This window comes from Triturus cristatus, chromosome 3_1, assembly GCF_964204655.1.
Source record: "Triturus cristatus chromosome 3_1, aTriCri1.1, whole genome shotgun sequence".
In the NCBI taxonomy this organism is placed as follows: domain Eukaryota; kingdom Metazoa; phylum Chordata; class Amphibia; order Caudata; family Salamandridae; genus Triturus; species Triturus cristatus.
Window position 1 is genome coordinate 522342079 of NC_140583.1, and position 18789 is coordinate 522360867.

General features: G+C 48.2%; 1 protein-coding gene across 3 annotated transcripts in view; it reads left to right on the plus strand.

The window, feature by feature from the left end:
* LOC146860530 (uncharacterized) overlaps positions 1-18789 on the plus strand; it is a 421554-nt gene that overhangs the window by 207378 nt on the left and 195387 nt on the right. For 2 of the 3 annotated variants that reach the window (XM_085646355.1, XM_085646356.1), the window contains exons 3-4: positions 14857-15127; positions 15874-18613. The exons of the other annotated variant lie outside the window; for it this stretch is intronic. In XM_085646355.1, coding sequence (XP_085502481.1) covers positions 14857-15127; positions 15874-16265 — 663 coding nt within the window. In that variant the 3' untranslated portion in view covers positions 16266-18613. Of the gene's footprint in view, positions 1-14856; positions 15128-15873; positions 18614-18789 lie in introns of those variants that run through there. 3 annotated transcript variants of the gene reach the window in all.

Genomic DNA, 18789 nt, shown 5'->3' on the forward strand with positions numbered 1-18789 from the left:
CACACAGCTAACACAAAGCTTGCGGGGTGCACTACAATGACCATTTGCTATCTGATTCACAGGTGACCAAGAACTCACTGCAGAGGACAACACCAGCAACCTGCAGAACCAGTCTCCCCCACCCGGTACATGGACTCTCGGATGTTGACTCCTGGGATTCTCTGGACGATGAGATCGAAGCCAGCCTATCTGATGTTCCAGGGAGCAACAGGTCCCAGGACCCCATTGTCCCTCCCACCACATCTGCAGCAATAACAACTTCACTGCAGACCCCTGCTGTTACGGCCTGTGTGACCACCGACACCACCACCACCACCATCACCACCACCAGTGCTGCCTGCAACACCCTCCCTGTCCCAGAGGATGACTGTCCCACACCACCGACTGGGGAGGTCAGGGAGAGGATGCGGGTGCCCACAGTGGTGAGGCAACAGGTCCGTGGCAGCAGGGTAGGTGGGAGGGGCAGGGTCACCCACAGACACCAAGAGGCTGGGACTCAATCCCTGGAACACATCACCAGAGCCCTTGAGACATATGAACGGACCCAGGGACGAATGGGCCGGTTGGACGATCTGTTACACGAGCTCATCCTGCTGATGAGGTCCATCGACACCAGCATGGGACAAATTGTGGACCTCTTGGGCCAGCAAGTGGCGGTACTGAGAGACTGGCCTGTGCCATAACCAACACCTCCACCTCCCTCTGGTGGTCAACAGGATGATAGTTCACCATCCTCCCCTGCACCCACAGAGAGGGGTGAGTCCTCAGATCCCACTGGCCCTGCAGCAGGCCCCCCCTGCCAAACGATGAAGAGTATCTGGAGGCCAAGCACCTGCCAGACACCAGTCACCTGTCACGGAGCCAGCCATGATGGCAACCCTCTTCACCACTGCATTGAGTTTTTGGACTGTCCTTCCCCACACTGCCTTGTGAATGGCATCTGTTGGACTGGGTCACCACATCAATGATTATCTAATTTACCATAACTGTCAACTCACTGCTCCACCACCACCTCAATGGAAAGGAATACCCCCCCAACATGTCACCATTGCAAATACAAAATCTTTACACACATGTTGTGTCTGCTCCGTCTTTATTGCATGATGTACAGTCTTCAACATGACCACAATGTACCAGGGGCATGGACTGTATGTAGGCAAGGAGTAGTTGAAGGCACCTAGGGAAACACAACAGAATAACATTCACTGGTCTGGGTGTGGCATCACAGACATCACACAACACCTACCATGAAGATAACCCAACATGCACATGTCACAATGGGCAACAAGTGTCAACATACACGTCCTGTAGATGTTCCCAAATGACCTGTCTCAGAAACATTGCCAACCCCTGCTGAGTCTACAACTGGCTGCTGTGATAATTCTCACATACCCCTACACGACAACAGCAATATCAGCAGACAATGGGTACACTGTACATTGTCACCCACCTTTAAGTGAAGTAGCGGTTGATGAGCTGTTCACGTAGGTCAACACCTTCCTCCTCTCCACTGTCCTCATCACTGGACACGGGTTGGTGTGCAGGCTGGGGCCTTAGGTCCTCACCATCATCCAGGAGCAGGGGAATCTCCTTGCGAATGACTAGGTTGTGGAGCATGCAGCATGCTACTACAATCTGACACACCTTCCCAGGCGAGTATGCCAGTGCACCTTCGGTCTTGTCCAGGCAGCAGAAACGTGACTTGAGCAGACCAAAAGTACGTTCCACCAGCCGGGCTCCTGGGATTCCGCCGTGGGCTCAGCAACCAGGGACGGTTGGGATATGCAGAGTCACCTAGGTATGACAAACACAAATAGACATTGCAATTTCACTGAGGCAGAGGGCAGCAGGTCACACACACAGCATGCCATACGACTAGGCATACTCACCCACAATCCATGCCCGCTCTGGAATCAGGTTAGCCATCAGCTGGGGCACAATGCTGTTCCGCAGGATGTAGGAGCAATGGGCCGAGCCTGGGAATTTGGCACACACGTGGGAGATGATCATTTCTGCCAGGCACACTACTTGCACAATTATGGAGTGGTAATGTTTGCGATTCCTGTAAATGTGCTCACTTGCCTGAGGTGGCACAAGCCCGACATGGGTGCAATCAGTGGCGCCAACAACATGGGGGATGTGTCCAAGGGGATAGAAGTCTCCCTTCACAGCTGGCAATTCAGCACCCCTGGGGAAATGGATGCATCTGTCCTTGTATATCATCATGGCGGACAGTACATCACACTGCACCACGCTGAACATCGGTTGTGACATCCCACCAGCGCTGGCCACTGTCTCCTGGAACGATCCAGTGGCAAAAAAATGCTGGGCCGCCATAACCTTATAAGTAGCGGTGAAAGCTGTTGGATAGGCCCTGCGAGGCTGCAGGTGGGGCTCCAACAGGTCACAAAGGGTTTTCAGGGTGGCTCTATCCAGCCGGCATTTCCAGATGATCGCCACATCCTCCATGTCCTCCAGCACCATCAAGTGACGAATCAGATTTGGCCTCCTCCTATTTAGGATGAAAGTGGACACATGTCAATGCAATACATCATGAGATGGGCACAGCATCTAACGTTCTGGATGACACAACGACAACAATGACTGCCATCAAAATTGAGTTACAGACCAGCTTACATGTAGGGACACCTTCAGCTACACATAGGGCACACCTGTCAACTTACACAAAGCAAGTAGCTCAAACAGCACCTTGGTCAATGTGAATGCACATAGGGATATGGCCACATTTCACATGGGTACACCTGGGAGTATAGCATCCAGCATATGTGTAACAAATCAACCCCACTGTCTCCTACATAGATGCTGTACCTATCACATCTTCATGCGTCATTTCAACATGCACACATCCACAACACAATGACCTCAGTTGGAGCACAGAAATGACAAATGTGTGCATGAGCAGACAGAAGAGGCCATGCAAAAAGGATCATCATTTATTGAGCCGAGCATTGCTGTGATTGTCACTGCACCTCAAGACTTTGACATGTGTACACATTGTAGAGCCCAGGACAAACATTGTCCTGCCTACCCGACCATCAAATCCATAAGTGACATGTGAGGGAGTACAGGCCAATCTACGAAATCACATACACAAACATGGCATGCGTAGTCACCAGTGGAGTAAATGGAACATTGGCATCGTGTGCACAATGATGTGCCGTTGACCATGTGGGCACTGTGCACTGTTGATGTTTGCCAGATGGCCATTGCACGCCATCCATATCGCAGTAGCTACCGCCTGGCCCCGGTGGTGTGTTACCAGCACCCCCCATTCACACAAGTGCAGTAGTGATAGGCATGTAGACATGGGTAAATGGCGGTTGCAATGCTCCGCTGCCTGAATCGTGGTGCCTCGTGTCAATGTGTGGCACCCATATCGTGGTAGCTACCATCTGGCGCCGGCTGTGTGTCACCAGCACCCCCATTCACACAAGTGCTGTAGTGATAGGCATGGAGACATGGGTAAATGGTGGTCGCAATGCTCTGCCATCCATATCGCGGTAGCTACCGCCTGGCCCCGGCGGTGTGTTGTGGAAATATGGATTTTCCTGGTCAGTTATGTCCCCTATCTTGGACCCCAACGGTTTCATGTATGAATCACAAGTACATGTATGTTCCCTCCAGTTCCAGTTATGAAGACGCAAACACATGTGCGTCCACCGTCAACATGTCCTCTGTCAGATCCGCCATGAATAGGCCGGATATTCCATTCCTAAGTATGAAAGGCCACCGGCTTTATATGGCTCACTTATGCCATTTTACAGTCCAGGCAAGTAGGCCCTGATTCTGTCATCAAACTCTTCTTGCCTTCTGCCTCTGAAAGCTCCAGTCTGAGCCTGCATCTGTGACCATGAACTTTGTCTCATTCTCTGCGCGGCTCACGAAGCCTGACATCAGCCTATTCTCTGCCAAGAACTGTATTTCACCTTCGAATTATCTGCTTCCCCCTCAGCCGATGCATTCCTGCCTAGTAGTTTAAGTAAACATTCTTTCCAGTTACCGAGCAAAAGGCCCGACTTCTCTGTCCTCATGCAAGTAATTCATAGCCCTGTTACCATGGAATATTCCTACCCCCTTGCATCTCATGTAGACACTTAGACGCTTGTGCACGCACTCACAGTCAGTATAGAATAGATTTTGTCCGAGAGCCCTTCCCTTGTGGATAACATAGTTCTTTAAACATAGGATGTTAGATATGATTTGGGATTAGGTTGACTTGACCCCCCAGACTTTTTGTCTCCACATGTAGAGCTAAATGTCAAGTCCCCTTCACCCTCTAGTTGCGCGTCAATCACACGTCATGCTGCTGCGCGCGCATCTCTGCCAAGTATTTCTGCTGACATTGCGAAATCATCTCCAGGTATCCACCCACACATGACAAATTACCCATTATCATCAAGTGGACGCCCACATGGACGCCCACCTTCACGCCTACTTACACGCCCACATGCTCTTATCTCATTCTCTCTTGCTCTTTTGCTTACGTACAATTGAGAAATGTATATATACTGTACTCTGTGAATAATGTTTTGAGAATATTGAGAATACTTTTCAGCCCCGTCCAGATCCTTTTTTGGTGATGGAAATATTCTCCCTTTGACTCGAGTTATTGGAATAAATCCCTTTATGAATCTGATACCACAGACTCAGCCTCTTGCTTTATGCATGATCTTATTTATATTTTAAAAGTCTGAGAGCGTAATATTTTATTTACCACATAATGGCGCCCGAACAGTTTAATCTCTTTCCCCACACGCCGGAGATGAAGGTCCAGTTTTGCCCCCTTCCATAGCCGTGATGGACTTCAAGCGCGCACGTCGCGGGTCTTCCCGCCAACTCCCTCAGGCCAATGAAGGGGACAGACTGCGACCAGGCATCCATACGAGGCGGTGAGGAACGCAGATTGTCCTACCCAGAGCCCACCTGCGAGAGAGCTGTGTCCGAGGTATACAGAGGCCCACCAGATTCCGAAGTTCTGAAGTATCCAGGTCACGAGTCGGGTCCAGTCCAGTCCAGTCCGGTCCAGTCCAGTTCAGTCAAGTTTCTGAGGCCTTCCGTTTCCGAAGCTACCCGGTGAGTACCATTGCTGGGGAGGCATTTCTGACGTGCACATAGGTTGTGCCGGTCAAGACGGGTTTGGGTACACAAATCCGGTCTGCACTGTTTCAGCAGTGTATATGTACTGTTTAGCAGTATATCAAGTATTCCGAAGTATCTAGTTATTGTCGAGAATTATGCTTGGTGATTTAGTTTTGCAGACGATCATCATTGTTGTTCATTTAAATGTTAAATGTTTAATGTGTTAAAACGTCCTGCATATTGTGGTATGAATGACTGTTCATTATTGTGTTTTTTGTATTAGGTGTGTTCAAGATTAAGTATCAGATCAGTTGTCAATATGCCGCTCTTTTCGAAATTAAGACAGATCACAACTAGAAAAGGGGTACTCGAAGAAGCTGTTCCTATTCCTCCTAGGGACACTCCAGGGCACTTCCTGTATCACAAACATGGCTTAGACGCCATACTATTTCTTGATTTATGGGTGGACTACACCAAAGAATTATCAGAAAGTCACAGGTGGCCCGCAGCTGGGACCTGGGATGCAGATTGCATCGTGAAAGTAGAGGAAGAATTATGGAAAAGGAAAGCTAGATAATAACAGAAAGACGCCATTGATTTATGGCGAAAAGAATCGTATAGACGTACGGAAAAAGCACGTAGACAGGAAGAGAAGAGTAAGGAGAATTCAAATAAAGTTCGAGACAATATGTTAGTTGAGGAAGGTATCCGAGTAAAAGCAGCACAAGTAGATGGACAACGAAACACTCTTATGAAAGAGTAATTTTTGAAAAGTTTAGCTTGAAAAAAAAAAAAAAAAAAAAAAAAAGAATTGTGGGTATTTCGAATTTGCAAATTGTTCAAGAATACAGGTTTGTGTTCTTGGTGGTCCAGTGAGCCAATGTGCTGGGTCAAGTCGGTGAGATTATGACCCCCTGAGTGCAAATTGTATGTAAAAATAATTTTTCAATTGAGCGAATTATTGCAGTTTTTATGGAATTGAGTAGTCTTTTTGTCTTTGACAGCTTCAGAGTGAGGAGAAGGTGGGGGCTGTGTAGAGCAGTATGTGATACAGAAATCGGAGACAGATTCTGACCTTGTAGCCAGTGTAGGTGGGGGCCGGTGAGAGGAGCAGAACAGAGGCACTGCTTAGAAAGCTTCTCTGACATCGCATCTGTGTAATGCCTGCAGCCGGAACAACGAAAAAAAGTTGGCTGGCAGCCCAGGCTCAGGCCGCACTGAGGGGCTATTTTTAACTTCTCTGATAAGACAGGGCAGCTGAGAAATGTAAGTCGAGAAAGATTCCCTTGTTCTATTCTGTGCAAAACGAGTGCCCCGAGGAAATGTCTATGGAGAAGATTTGTTTTATTTTTTAGAAAATGCTATATTGCTTCTGGCCAGAAAGTAAAATGTTGCTCTTGCTTGGAATTTCAAGGGCTATGTGCCTATATAAAAACGATTTTCAAATTCAGACATTTTTGAATTGTGGCCACAAGCTGCCACCAGTTGCATTGGATAAATGATCCAGTGGTTAAAAGTCTGTGAGGAGAGATGAGAGGTGCGTCTTCGTCTGGGACATTAGGGTACATTGTGTTGACGAAGATGCATAGCTCATTTTTATAAAAGAAAACAAACAGGTTCGTGTGTTCTTCGTTTTTGATTATTATTGCTGATTCTGTTTTTATAAAAGAAAACAAACAGGTTCGTGTGTTCTTCGTTTTTGATTATTATTGCTGATTCTGTGTGTCAGACTTGACACGGTGATTTCAGATGGGGGTGTATAGGGCAGGTAAATCAATTATTGATTAAAAGCCTGACAAATTAAGCAGGCCAGAATGTTCGCCTCTGAGCTGTAGGTACTGTAATTGCGCATCGCTGCTCATTTATATATGTTAGTGCAATTGTCTATGCTTTCTGTGCTTGGTATACTGATGGCTTGGCATATGTATTTTATATATGTTTTGTTTTTGTGTTGTATTGACCAGTCTGTTTAGCGTTTAATACCAAGTTCTCCTGTGCAAGTACAGAGATAGTCGTGACGACGGCGATCTTTGCACAGCGCTTGGCTGGAACTTGTTCACAATTACTAAATTTCACAGACGTGATATTACCTTTATCATGCTGTCAAAATAGCAGACAACACGTTATCAGTGTATGTCTAATTGGTGTTGGAGATGAATGAAATAAAAGGAAAAATTATGCAAGACTAAAATATTTTTCACATGACTGCCTTTCTCTTATAGACAGGCAGCCTCGGTCATATGTTTCCAGATTGGACATTAAGGAACACTTATGATCTGTGCACTCGCATCTTAACTCTTGAAAGGCCTGTTTTAAATAAGGACTGCCACCACAGAGTGACAAATGAGGCTCGGTATTTAGGGTAATGAGAAAATATCTGACAGGATTTCCTTTTTAAAGTTTGCTTTAGTAAGCTCATTCTTGTAAGTGGTGGCCCCAAAAGTTGACTTGTTTTTGAATTAGGCTATTTATTGTATAGGTGGAAATTATTGCAAAATGACTGATTTCTTTAGCAGATAAATTATTAATTATCAACATTAACAACTGTTCTTAAACTTGGTTTTCCGAATATTTAGGTAATTTAGCATTCCTATTAGGGCCTCCTAGCATTAATATTGACTTCAGGTTGGTGTAGGTTCATGTAATAGGGACATTTGCATATGAGATGTCATTTGGCCAGCTTATGAGCTAACACAATGAGGTTTGTACATTAATTTGAAGGATTTCTCGCCGTTTCAAATACGCTGTGTATGTCCTATAATTTTGCTTACGCCCAGTAGCTACACACAGGGATTAATAGTGTTGACAAGACACAGGGTTTGATAGTGTTTGACAGCAGTGAAATCTGTTTCAGATTTCCTCCTGTCAAAAAGGGGGGGAAGGAGGAGAATATTGGTTTTCTGCTGGCCCCTGAGGAGGTTCGCTTCCCGCTAGCCCCTTAAGAAATTAAGCCCCCTAGAAATTAGCCCCCTTAGAAATTAAGCCAAGGAAATAGGTATGGTGTTTTCCCCTTTTTCTCATGTTTTATTGTGATCTTTCAGGGGAATTAGTCCAAGCCCCTAATACAGCTTCTACTAAAGTCCTCCCTTGGACACAAGAACACACTGTGGCATTTGAAGAATTAAAGAGAGCTTTATGTCAAGCACCAGTTTTAGCAAACCCTGATTACAACAAATCGTTTATGCTTTTTGTGACAGAGCGGGATGGAACAGCACTATCTGTCCTAACACAAGATCATGCAGGAAAACACGAGCCCTGTGCTTATTTTTCTAGTACATTAGACCCAGTAGCACAGGCTTTGCCTGCGTGCCTAAAATCAGTTGCAGCAACGGCCTTAGCCATAAGACAAAGTGACTTGATAGTGCTGGGCCACCCTCTGACAGTACAAGTACTACACGCAGTAGAGGTTCTCTTGAACCGGACACAAACACAACACCTGACTGTAGCTAGACTGACAGGCTATGAGTCAACGTTATTTCAACCACACATAGAGATCAGACGATGCAACATACTGAATCCTGCTACCCTTTTGCCCTCCAGTACAGAAAGCGTTTCACCACACGACTGTGTTGAAGTAATACATACCGTGACTAAACCAAGACAAGACTTGACAGACGTTGCACTCCCAGACCCCGACCTAACACTATAAGTTGACGGCTCATGCATGAGGACAGGGGCGGGAGAATTAGTGGCAGCATATGCAGTGACTACTGATACTGTAATAATAGAGACTAAAAGAATAGACATATTGTCAGCACAAGCAGCAGAGCTCATCGCCCTGACACAAGCGTGCATAAGAGCTAAGCACCTGAGAGTAAACATTTACACCGATTCTCTGGCGAGAAAGAGGTTTCTTGACCTCTCATGGGGTCAAGATACAGCATGGCCCCATATTCAAGCCCTACCGGAAGCAATACATTTACCAACAGCCATAGCTATCCTAAAATGTAAAGCACATACTAGAGCCACAGATACCATTTCCCAAGGCAATGATCTGGCAGACCGAACAGCTAAACAGACAGCTCAGACCCCACTAGACATGACAAAGTTACAGGTTCAATAAGTGTCCAAAGCCATGACAGTTAGGGATCCTTCCAAGGATGTACAAGACATACAGACACATGCTACGATGGACGAATTAAAGAAATGGTCGGAACAAGGAGGGGTACTGACTGATCAGGGTTTCTTTCTGATTCAATGGTACAAATAATCATAAATACCGCACATAGTCCTGCACACTTAGGAGAGAAAGCAATGATAGATAGCTTACAGAATATATGGTTCAACAAGCACCTGCGTGCAGCAGCGAAACAAAAGGTCAGAACATGTATGATCTGTTGCCAATTCAATGCAGGTAAAGGCATTCCGATGGAACAAGGTGGATTCCATCCACCTGACCACCCTTTTGAAGTGCTCCAAATGGATTATATCCAAATAAACAGATGTAGAGGTTACAAATATGTCCTGGTACTAATGAAGCAGGTGTCCCTTCTGTTAGGGTATACCTGGAAATTCCATTGTGTGCGACATCCTGAAGCAGCAGGCCTTGTAGAAAGACATAATCAGACATTAAAAATTTGCGCAGACAAAGGTATAGACTGGATGGTAGCCCTGCCGGTTGCCCTCTTTTACATGCGAATTGTAGCTCATTCTAGAACAGGCTTATCTCCCTATGAAGTGGTCTTTGGTAGACCACCAAATATGTGGGGCACTCCAATGCCTAAAAGATAATAACATGCTGACAGATTACCTGGCTTCCTTGATGTCTGCACTACTCTCTTGTTGTTCGCAGGTTGCTGCCGCCTTCCCTGACAACACCCAGGTCAAAGAATACTCCATCGCTCCTGGATGAAAGGCGCCAAAGTCAGTGCTCTGGACCACGGGGACGGCCGTTAAAGTCAAAGTGCACCTTCACCACTCTTTTACAAAGGAAAAAGACTTTGAACTTGAATTTTGGATTTTGAACACCATTTTCTAGAGGAGACTCCCCAGCAGTTTCCACAAAGCTAAACTTTGATCTAAGTCAGAACCCGTTTGATCAATTAAGTCCACTAGGTGGTGAAGCGGTTGAACATGTATTCTGGCTCGCATAAGATCTTGGACAATAACATAAAGCAAAAATAAGAGAGCTAGATAAGAAGCAAATAGATGTATAGTGACTGTAATTTTTCAATCTCTTATGTGCATCACGATAATATGTATCAGCTTAATACTACATGCTATTTTTCCTCCTATTGCCTCACTCTTATACTCCTCCACTAATGATACCATAAAGCACACATTTAGTGATCTGCCATCCTATGAGCTATCATATCGACTTGCCTTACGCAACAATACCTTTATTCAGATGCTGCACCATTCACATCAGACTAGCAATGCTACAGACTGCTGGGTCTGTGGCCGACTCCCCCCCTATCAGAACTATAAGGGAGTTTTGCCCCTCTTTCTCTATCCGTTCACACACAATGGCTCCTGTGGAGCATGGTTTAGTTTGATTAATTCCCTAGATTCGAATTCCGCAGTTTATCAAGACAACTGGGTATGGGGAAACCTGAACTTAGTTTTGCTTAAAGTCTGCTACCCTAACAAGGAGGGACTTCCCAAAAGAACAGGACCTGATCTAGAACATGAAGTATATGGATTAGGTAATTTTACACTTAACCTCATGATCCTGAACGTTGAATCTGAAGCTACACCAATCTTGCCCGCCATGTCCGTATTCCCAGTAAAAGGGGAATTATGTATAAGAAAGAATGGCTCCATACACATGGGCCATAGTAAATGCACCACTGTAATAAAATTCAGTGATCAAGGCAAGTCTATATTTAGAGCTTCTCGTCATTCCTACTTTATATGTGGTCAGACCGCATATATACGCCTACCTCTAGATTGGGATGGTACCTGTTACATAGCATTCCTCCTACCACCTGTTTTCCTAGCTCCTCCTGATTATCATAGAAATACTCATTTAGTACACAATAGACCGCAGAGAGATCTCCCAATTGTCGATTACACTGAAACAGCATGGGAAAAATACACAGATTTCAATAAAGGTTTCTTTCCCTATATAGGTACAGTTACCAATAGTAAGCTGATACGTAGATTAACCAGAACCCTTGAAGCAGTAGTGAACGAAACTATTTCCGCCTTAGGCAATTTAACAGAAGAGCAGTCTGCTATGCGGATTGTTGTGCTTCAAAATAGTCTTGTCCTTGACGTTATCCTGGCCGATAGGGGCGGAGCTTGTAGGGTCATCGGATCAAGCTATTGCATTTTTCATACCAGAAAATTCGCCATCTGTATATAAAGCCATAACTCGCCTTCATAAGATTGTAAGCCAGATACACCAGAATCCAGGCACCTGGACTTGGTCCGGTTGGTTTTGGAGTGTATTATCTACCTTTGGATGGAGGGTCCTATCCTTCCTAGGTATTGGCTTTCTCATACTATTCAGTTGCTGCTTATGTCTACAATGTGGACCAGCGATCTGTGGTCTGTGTGCCACATCGTGTATTCCACCACCAAGATTTCATTCGTCACGGAAGAAGAAAGAAGAACAAATGATGTTATATGAACAGATCAATGGATTAATGAAGATTGATATCTCTTGACGGGCAAGTAGGGGACAAGGAGGGAATGTGGAAATATGGATTTTCCTGGTCAGTTATGTCCCCTATCTTGGACCCCAACGGTTTCATGTATGAATCACAAGTACATGTATGTTCCCTCCAGTTCCAGTTATGAAGACGCAAACACATGTGCGTCCACCGTCAACATGTCCTCTGTCAGATCCGCCATGAATAGGCCGGATATTCCATTCCTAAGTATGAAAGGCCACCGGCTTTATATGGCTCACTTATGCCATTTTACAGTCCAGGCAAGTAGGCCCTGATTCTGTCATCAAACTCTTCTTGCCTTCTGCCTCTGAAAGCTCCAGTCTGAGCCTGCATCTGTGACCATGAACTTTGTCTCATTCTCTGCGCGGCTCACGAAGCCTGACATCAGCCTATTCTCTGCCAAGAACTGTATTTCACCTTCGAATTATCTGCTTCCCCCTCAGCCGATGCATTCCTGCCTAGTAGTTTAAGTAAACATTCTTTCCAGTTACCGAGCAAAAGGCCCGACTTCTCTGTCCTCATGCAAGTAATTCATAGCCCTGTTACCATGGAATATTCCTACCCCCTTGCATCTCATGTAGACACTTAGACGCTTGTGCACGCACTCACAGTCAGTATAGAATAGATTTTGTCCGAGAGCCCTTCCCTTGTGGATAACATAGTTCTTTAAACATAGGATGTTAGATATGATTTGGGATTAGGTTGACTTGACCCCCCAGACTTTTTGTCTCCACATGTAGAGCTAAATGTCAAGTCCCCTTCACCCTCTAGTTGCGCGTCAATCACACGTCATGCTGCTGCGCGCGCATCTCTGCCAAGTATTTCTGCTGACATTGCGAAATCATCTCCAGGTATCCACCCACACATGACAAATTACCCATTATCATCAAGTGGACGCCCACATGGACGCCCACCTTCACGCCTACTTACACGCCCACATGCTCTTATCTCATTCTCTCTTGCTCTTTTGCTTACGTACAATTGAGAAATGTATATATACTGTACTCTGTGAATAATGTTTTGAGAATATTGAGAATACTTTTCAGCCCCGTCCAGATCCTTTTTTGGTGATGGAAATATTCTCCCTTTGACTCGAGTTATTGGAATAAATCCCTTTATGAATCTGATACCACAGACTCAGCCTCTTGCTTTATGCATGATCTTATTTATATTTTAAAAGTCTGAGAGCGTAATATTTTATTTACCACAGTGTCACCAGCACCCCCCATTCACACAAGTGCGGTAGTGATAGGCATGTAGACATGGGTAAATGGCGGTTTCAATGCTCTGTCGCCTGAATCACGGTGCCTCGTGTCAATGTATGGCACCCATATCGCGGTAGCTATCGCCTGGCCCCGGCGGTGTGTCACCAGCACCCCTCATTCACACAAGTGCGGTAGTGATAGGCATGTAGACATGGATAAATGGCGGTTGCAATGCTCCGCCGCCTGAATCACGGTGCCTCGTGTCAATGTATGGCACCCATATCGCGGTAGCTATCGCCTGGCCCCGGCGGTGTGTCACCAGCACCCCCCATTCACACAAGTGCGGTAGTGATAGGCATGGAGACGTGGGTAAATGGCGGTCGCAATGCTCTGCCATCCATATCGCAGTAGCTACCGCCTGGACCCAGCAGTGTGACACCAGCACACCTCATTCACACAAGTGTGGTAGTGATAGGCATGTAGACATGAGTAAATGGCGGTTGCAATGCTCCACCATCCATATCGTGGTAGCTACCGCCTGGCCCCTGCGGTGTGTCACCACCATGGGCTTGCCCTCGAGCCAATGGGAACATTGATTGCGGTGGCATGATGTAATTTTGAAGATCGCGGTAGGCGTGCTTCGCCACCGCGGAGGCAGTCATTGGATGCATTTGAAAGAGGCAGACCTGGACCACCAATTGCTGCAGCTTGGCACCTTTGAAACGAGCCCAGGGGGCTATATATGTGTGGGAGTGAGCCTCACATTTCCACTGCTCCCAGAGTCTGCTGACAGAGACCCCTCACCTGCTGCTGCCTCCAGGGACTGCTGCCAGAGACCCCTCACCTGCTGCTACCTCCAGGTACTGCTGCCTGAGACCCCTCACCTTCTGCTGCCTCAAGGGACTGCTGCCAGAGACCCCTCACCACCCAATTCCGCCGCTGTTGTCTCATGTTCACAGTGATGGCAAGGACAGAGAAGATCCGTGCCAGTCCCTTCACGAGCGAGGAGCTGGAGGTCCTGGTGGACGAGGTGCTCACACAGTACCCGAGGCTATATAGTGCCCCAGATGTCATGGAAAGTCCTCAACAGTGGGGGGGAGGTTATGGGGAGCACACATGTAGTTGGACTGATGCAGTATGTGCTTGGGAGTGTGGAGTTGTGTCATGAACTGCCTCACATGCTGTCTCCAGGGGGAAGGTGTGTATATCCAATGCCACAGGTTTCCCTGCCTGCATATGCATGTATGAGTGACCTGTGTTGTGTTGTCAGCCATACAGTGACACAGAAGTTTGTTCATGCAGGAGTCAGGATAGTGATTGTTTGGCTGAATGGCTGTCTGTGTCCCTGGAGTCCATCTCAGTGTGAGCCCAGTTGGCCAGCACAGTCCCCGCCCACGAAGACAAGGACACATCACTTCACTCACAGAGCATTACATCAGTCTTTTCACATTGCAGCTATGGGCCATCGCAGCACTGTAGATTGCACACGACCGGCCTTGTGAAGAGGATTTTGGATTTGTGAGATCATGTCCCTCAATGTGACAGCCATGACACAGTTATCTATTCACAGGGCAGGGACATTGAGGGCTGCGCAGTCTTGGACACAGTGAGTCTACCCCCAAACACAGGTTGATATGTGATATATGTGTTGCTCAACCCAACAATGGACTGGAGGTATGGGCAGGCTACATAGGTGTTTCAGTGCTGGCATCCTGCATGTGTGTGAGATGTGCAGGGGCTGTGTTCCCCCTCACACCTGCATGCATTTACACCAGCCTTTCCCATGCAGATGTACCATGTGAGATGTACTCGAGTCTCTGATAGACATATCGTTGGATATGTGATAAGTCTGTATCTTGCTGCTATACTGAGAGATGTTGGTACATAACACTGTGTCACTGATCATTTTCCCCTCTTGTCTCCCATGCCTGCAGCTCAAGGTACACCAGCGTAAGGCCGTGTGGAGGGCCATTGCAGCGGGGGTGCGAGCTCTGGGGGTCTCAAACCGATGGCGCACCAACTACCACAAGAGGTGGAACGACATCAGCCGGCTGGCAATAACCATGGCGGAGATGACCTTGGGGCTGCTTCCTCGCACTGGGCGTTTGGCACGGCGCACCATAACACCACTAATGGGGCACATCTTGGCGGTGACACAGCCTGAGCTGGATGCATGTTTGAAGGAGCATCAGCAGCAAGCCAGGGGTGAGCATTTGGGGAGGGTGACTTTGGCTGGGAGTGGCTGCATGTGTGCAGAGCCTGTGCCAGTGCTGGCCTATGTAATGTTGGTAGTGTGATGCAGTGTCATGTAAGTGGCTGCTGGGCTGGGTGCCGGTGTCATGCATTTGCCCTACCTGTACTTACAAAGGTGATTTGGATGCTGTGCATTCCCATTGCATTCTGAGTTGTGCTCTTCAGGTTTCTTCTGCATTGGGGTAGTCTTGGGAATCCCATGGGAGGTAACGGCAGTGTGCCCGATCTGATTGTGCCTTCATCAATGCGTCCATTGCATGCACTCAGATTCGGGTGGCCTAGGCATCTGACAACAATCTGCACCTGTCAACATTGTGGGTGGAATGGGCTAATGGCCCTTGTGGACTGTCATGTTGGAATCTGTGTCTGTGCCGTCCCCTCCTGTTCCATCCAGATCTGTCATTGGCAACAATTAGTGTGCCCCCATCATGTTCCTAGGTGTGCTCAGAGCTAGTTGTGTGTCTGGTTGAACAGAGCCACAAGCAGGGTGTTGTGCTGTGTGGTCATCAAATGGCTCACTCATGCCTGAGTTTCCACTTTCCACGCACTGTTAGAGTCTATATAGTGAGTTGGCACGGTGTGATTGCCCAGGGTGGTGTGCAACATGTAGATTTGGTGATATTTTGTTATGCATTGCTTGCATATGTTTGTTCTGTTGCTGCCCCTGACCTGACCCTACATCTCTCTCTCCCATGCAGCAGCTCCTGTGGTCACGGAGGGACAGGAGACGGACTCCAGTGGGGGTGAAACTAGCACAACAGCTGCACAGGAGCCCAGGGACACAGATGTCTCCAGCGCCTCAGAGGGGGACAAGAGCCTGCTGGAGGTATCCCAGTCTGAGACGCAAAGTACCACATCATCTGATGCCAGTGGGGTTGCATCCATGTTGGAGGGAACGGGGACTCTGCATCGTCTTCTACCACACAGCGGCCAGTGCCCACCCTCCCAGCCACTTCCTCTGGTGCTGCCCGTGTCCACCTCAGTAAGAGGGGAAGAGTGTCCTTCACCCCTGGCACCGCTGCCCCTGCCCTTGTCCATCCTGCTGCCATCAGTGCTGAGTCTGTGGACCTTTTGCACCAGCTGTGTGTAGGCCAGACAGCTCTCCTCAATGCCTTCATTGACCACGACAAAAAATTGGCACAGGTGTTTGCTTTCATGGAGGGCACACATTCACACGTGGGTGGGCTGCACCGGACTGTCCAGGCTTTGTCCTCAACAGTGACATCTGCCCTTCAACAGGCACATACTCACAGCCCAGCTCCGGTCCCTTTGTCCACCCCCCTGGCAGTGGCCACGTCTGACGATAGTGACCATGGTCCACATACATCAAAGTCACAATACGGCACATGAAGCACACAGCAGCAGCAACCCAAGCGGTCCTGGGCGCAGACACCATCCCCACAGAAGACCAAAACCATCCCAGAGCGCAAAGAGAAAAGCCCGTCAGGTGACACCATGGGACAAAAAGCAAAGCAGCAGACCTCAGGCACACATGCCTCAGAGGCATCCCCATCGAAGGACGTTCCTGCCCCTAAAGCATCTCGCAAAGAGAAGCATGCAGTTCCTGTGCCCACCAAGGAGGTGGTGCATGCTAACGGTACACCTAGGAAGGACTCCAAGTCAGATTCCCCCACCACCTCGACTCCCATTCCAAGCCCAGTGAAGCAGGGGAAGGAGGGCACTGTAGGGGTGACATCTAGTAAACAGGGGAAGGTGGGCAGAGGTGAAGGCAGGCTAAGCATTCCGCTGGGTCCAGCACCAGAGGGGGTGCTAGCGTGTGCACCTGATGCAGCTTTGGTGGTGAGTGCTCCTGTTGTATCCACACCACTTCCCATTGATCCTGTATCAGGCAAGCCAACTAAGATCCCAAAGAAGTGGAAAGGCACCCCTCCACAATCTCCCAGCCACACCGTGTCTCCTGTCTGCATGACTCTGCCTCCACATGCCACTACACCACCTGGTCCAAGGAGCCCTCCGGCTTGCCAAGCCACTGATAGCTCTTCCTCAGCTGTTCCACTCTCTCTCCGGTCAAGTGCCCCAACAGTCCCCGAGACACAGGCAGCTCCCTGTTCGCCTGACAGCCAAGTCTGAGTGTTAGTCACCCTCACATACCTGTCTCTCACACACACAGGCTTGTACTGCACATTGTTACCCACTGACTGTGTTGCTGACCATGGAAAGGTACAGTCGCACACATTCCCTGTTCAGCTTCTCATGGACCAACTCTGCACTTTGCCCTGGCCACTGGCCTTGTTGTTCACTGCTGTTGTGCCCTTGCCTGTCCAAATTCTCATGGACCTACTCTGCACCCTGGACTGCCCACTGGCCTTGTTGTTCACTGCTGTTGTGCCCTTGCCTGTGCAGATTCTCATGGCCCTATTATGCACCCTGAACTGCCCACTGGCCTTGTTGTTCACTGCTGTTGTGCCCTTGCCTGTGCAGATTCTCATGGCCCTATTCTGCACCCTGCACTGCCCACTGGCCTTGTTGTTCACTGCTCTGCTGTTGTGCCCTTGCCTGTGCAGAGTCTCATGGACCTACTCTGCACCCTGGACTGCCCACTGGCCTTGTAGTTCACTGCTGTTGCACCCTTGCCTGTGCAGCTTCTCATGGATCTACTCTGCACTTTTCCCTGGCCACTGGCCTTGTTGTTCACTGCTGTTGTGCCCTTACCTGTGCAGCTTCTCATGTACCTACTCTGCCTTTTGCCCTGGCCACTGGCCTTGTTGTTCACAGCTGTTGTGCCCTTGCCTGTGCAGAGTCTCATGGACCTACTCTGCACCCTGGACTGCCCACTGGCCTTGTTGTTCACTGCTGTTGTGCCCTTGCCTGTGCATATTCTCATGGACCTACTCTGCACCCTGGACTGCCCACTGGTCTTGTTGTTCACTGCTGGTGTGCCCTTGCCTGTGCAGATTCTCATGGACCTACTCTGCACTTTTCCCTGGCCACTGGCCTTGTTATTCACTGCTGTTGTGTCCTTGGCTGTGCAGCTTCTCATGGACTTACTCTGCACCCTGGACTGCCCACTGGCCCTGTTGTTCACTGCTGTTGTGCCCTTGCCGGTGCAACTTCTCATGGACCTACTCTGCACTTTGCCCTGGCCACTGGCCTTGTTCACTGCTGTTGTGCCCTTGCCTGTGCAGATTCTCATTGACCCACTCTGCACCCTGGACTGCCCACTGGCCTTGTTGTTCACTGCTGTTGTGCCCTTGCCTGTGCAGATTCTCATGGACCTACTCTGCATCCTGGACTGCCCACTGGCCTTGTTGTTCACTGCTGTTGCACCCTTGCCTGTGCAGCTTCTCATGGACCTATTCTCCACTTTGCCCTGGCCACTGGCCTTGTTGTTCACTGCTGTTGTGCCCTTGCCTGTGCAGCGTCTCATGGACCTACTCTGCACTTTGCCCTGGCCACTGGCCTTGTTGTTCACTGATGTTGTGCCCTTGCCTGTGCAGCTTCTCATGGACCTAATCTGCACTTTGCCCTGGCCACTGGCCTTGTTGTTCACTGCTGTTTTACCCTTACCTGTGCAGCTTCTCATGGACATGCTCTGCATTTTGTGCCCTGCTTTACTCTTCTCATGGTGCCTATCTGTGCAATATGTGAATAAA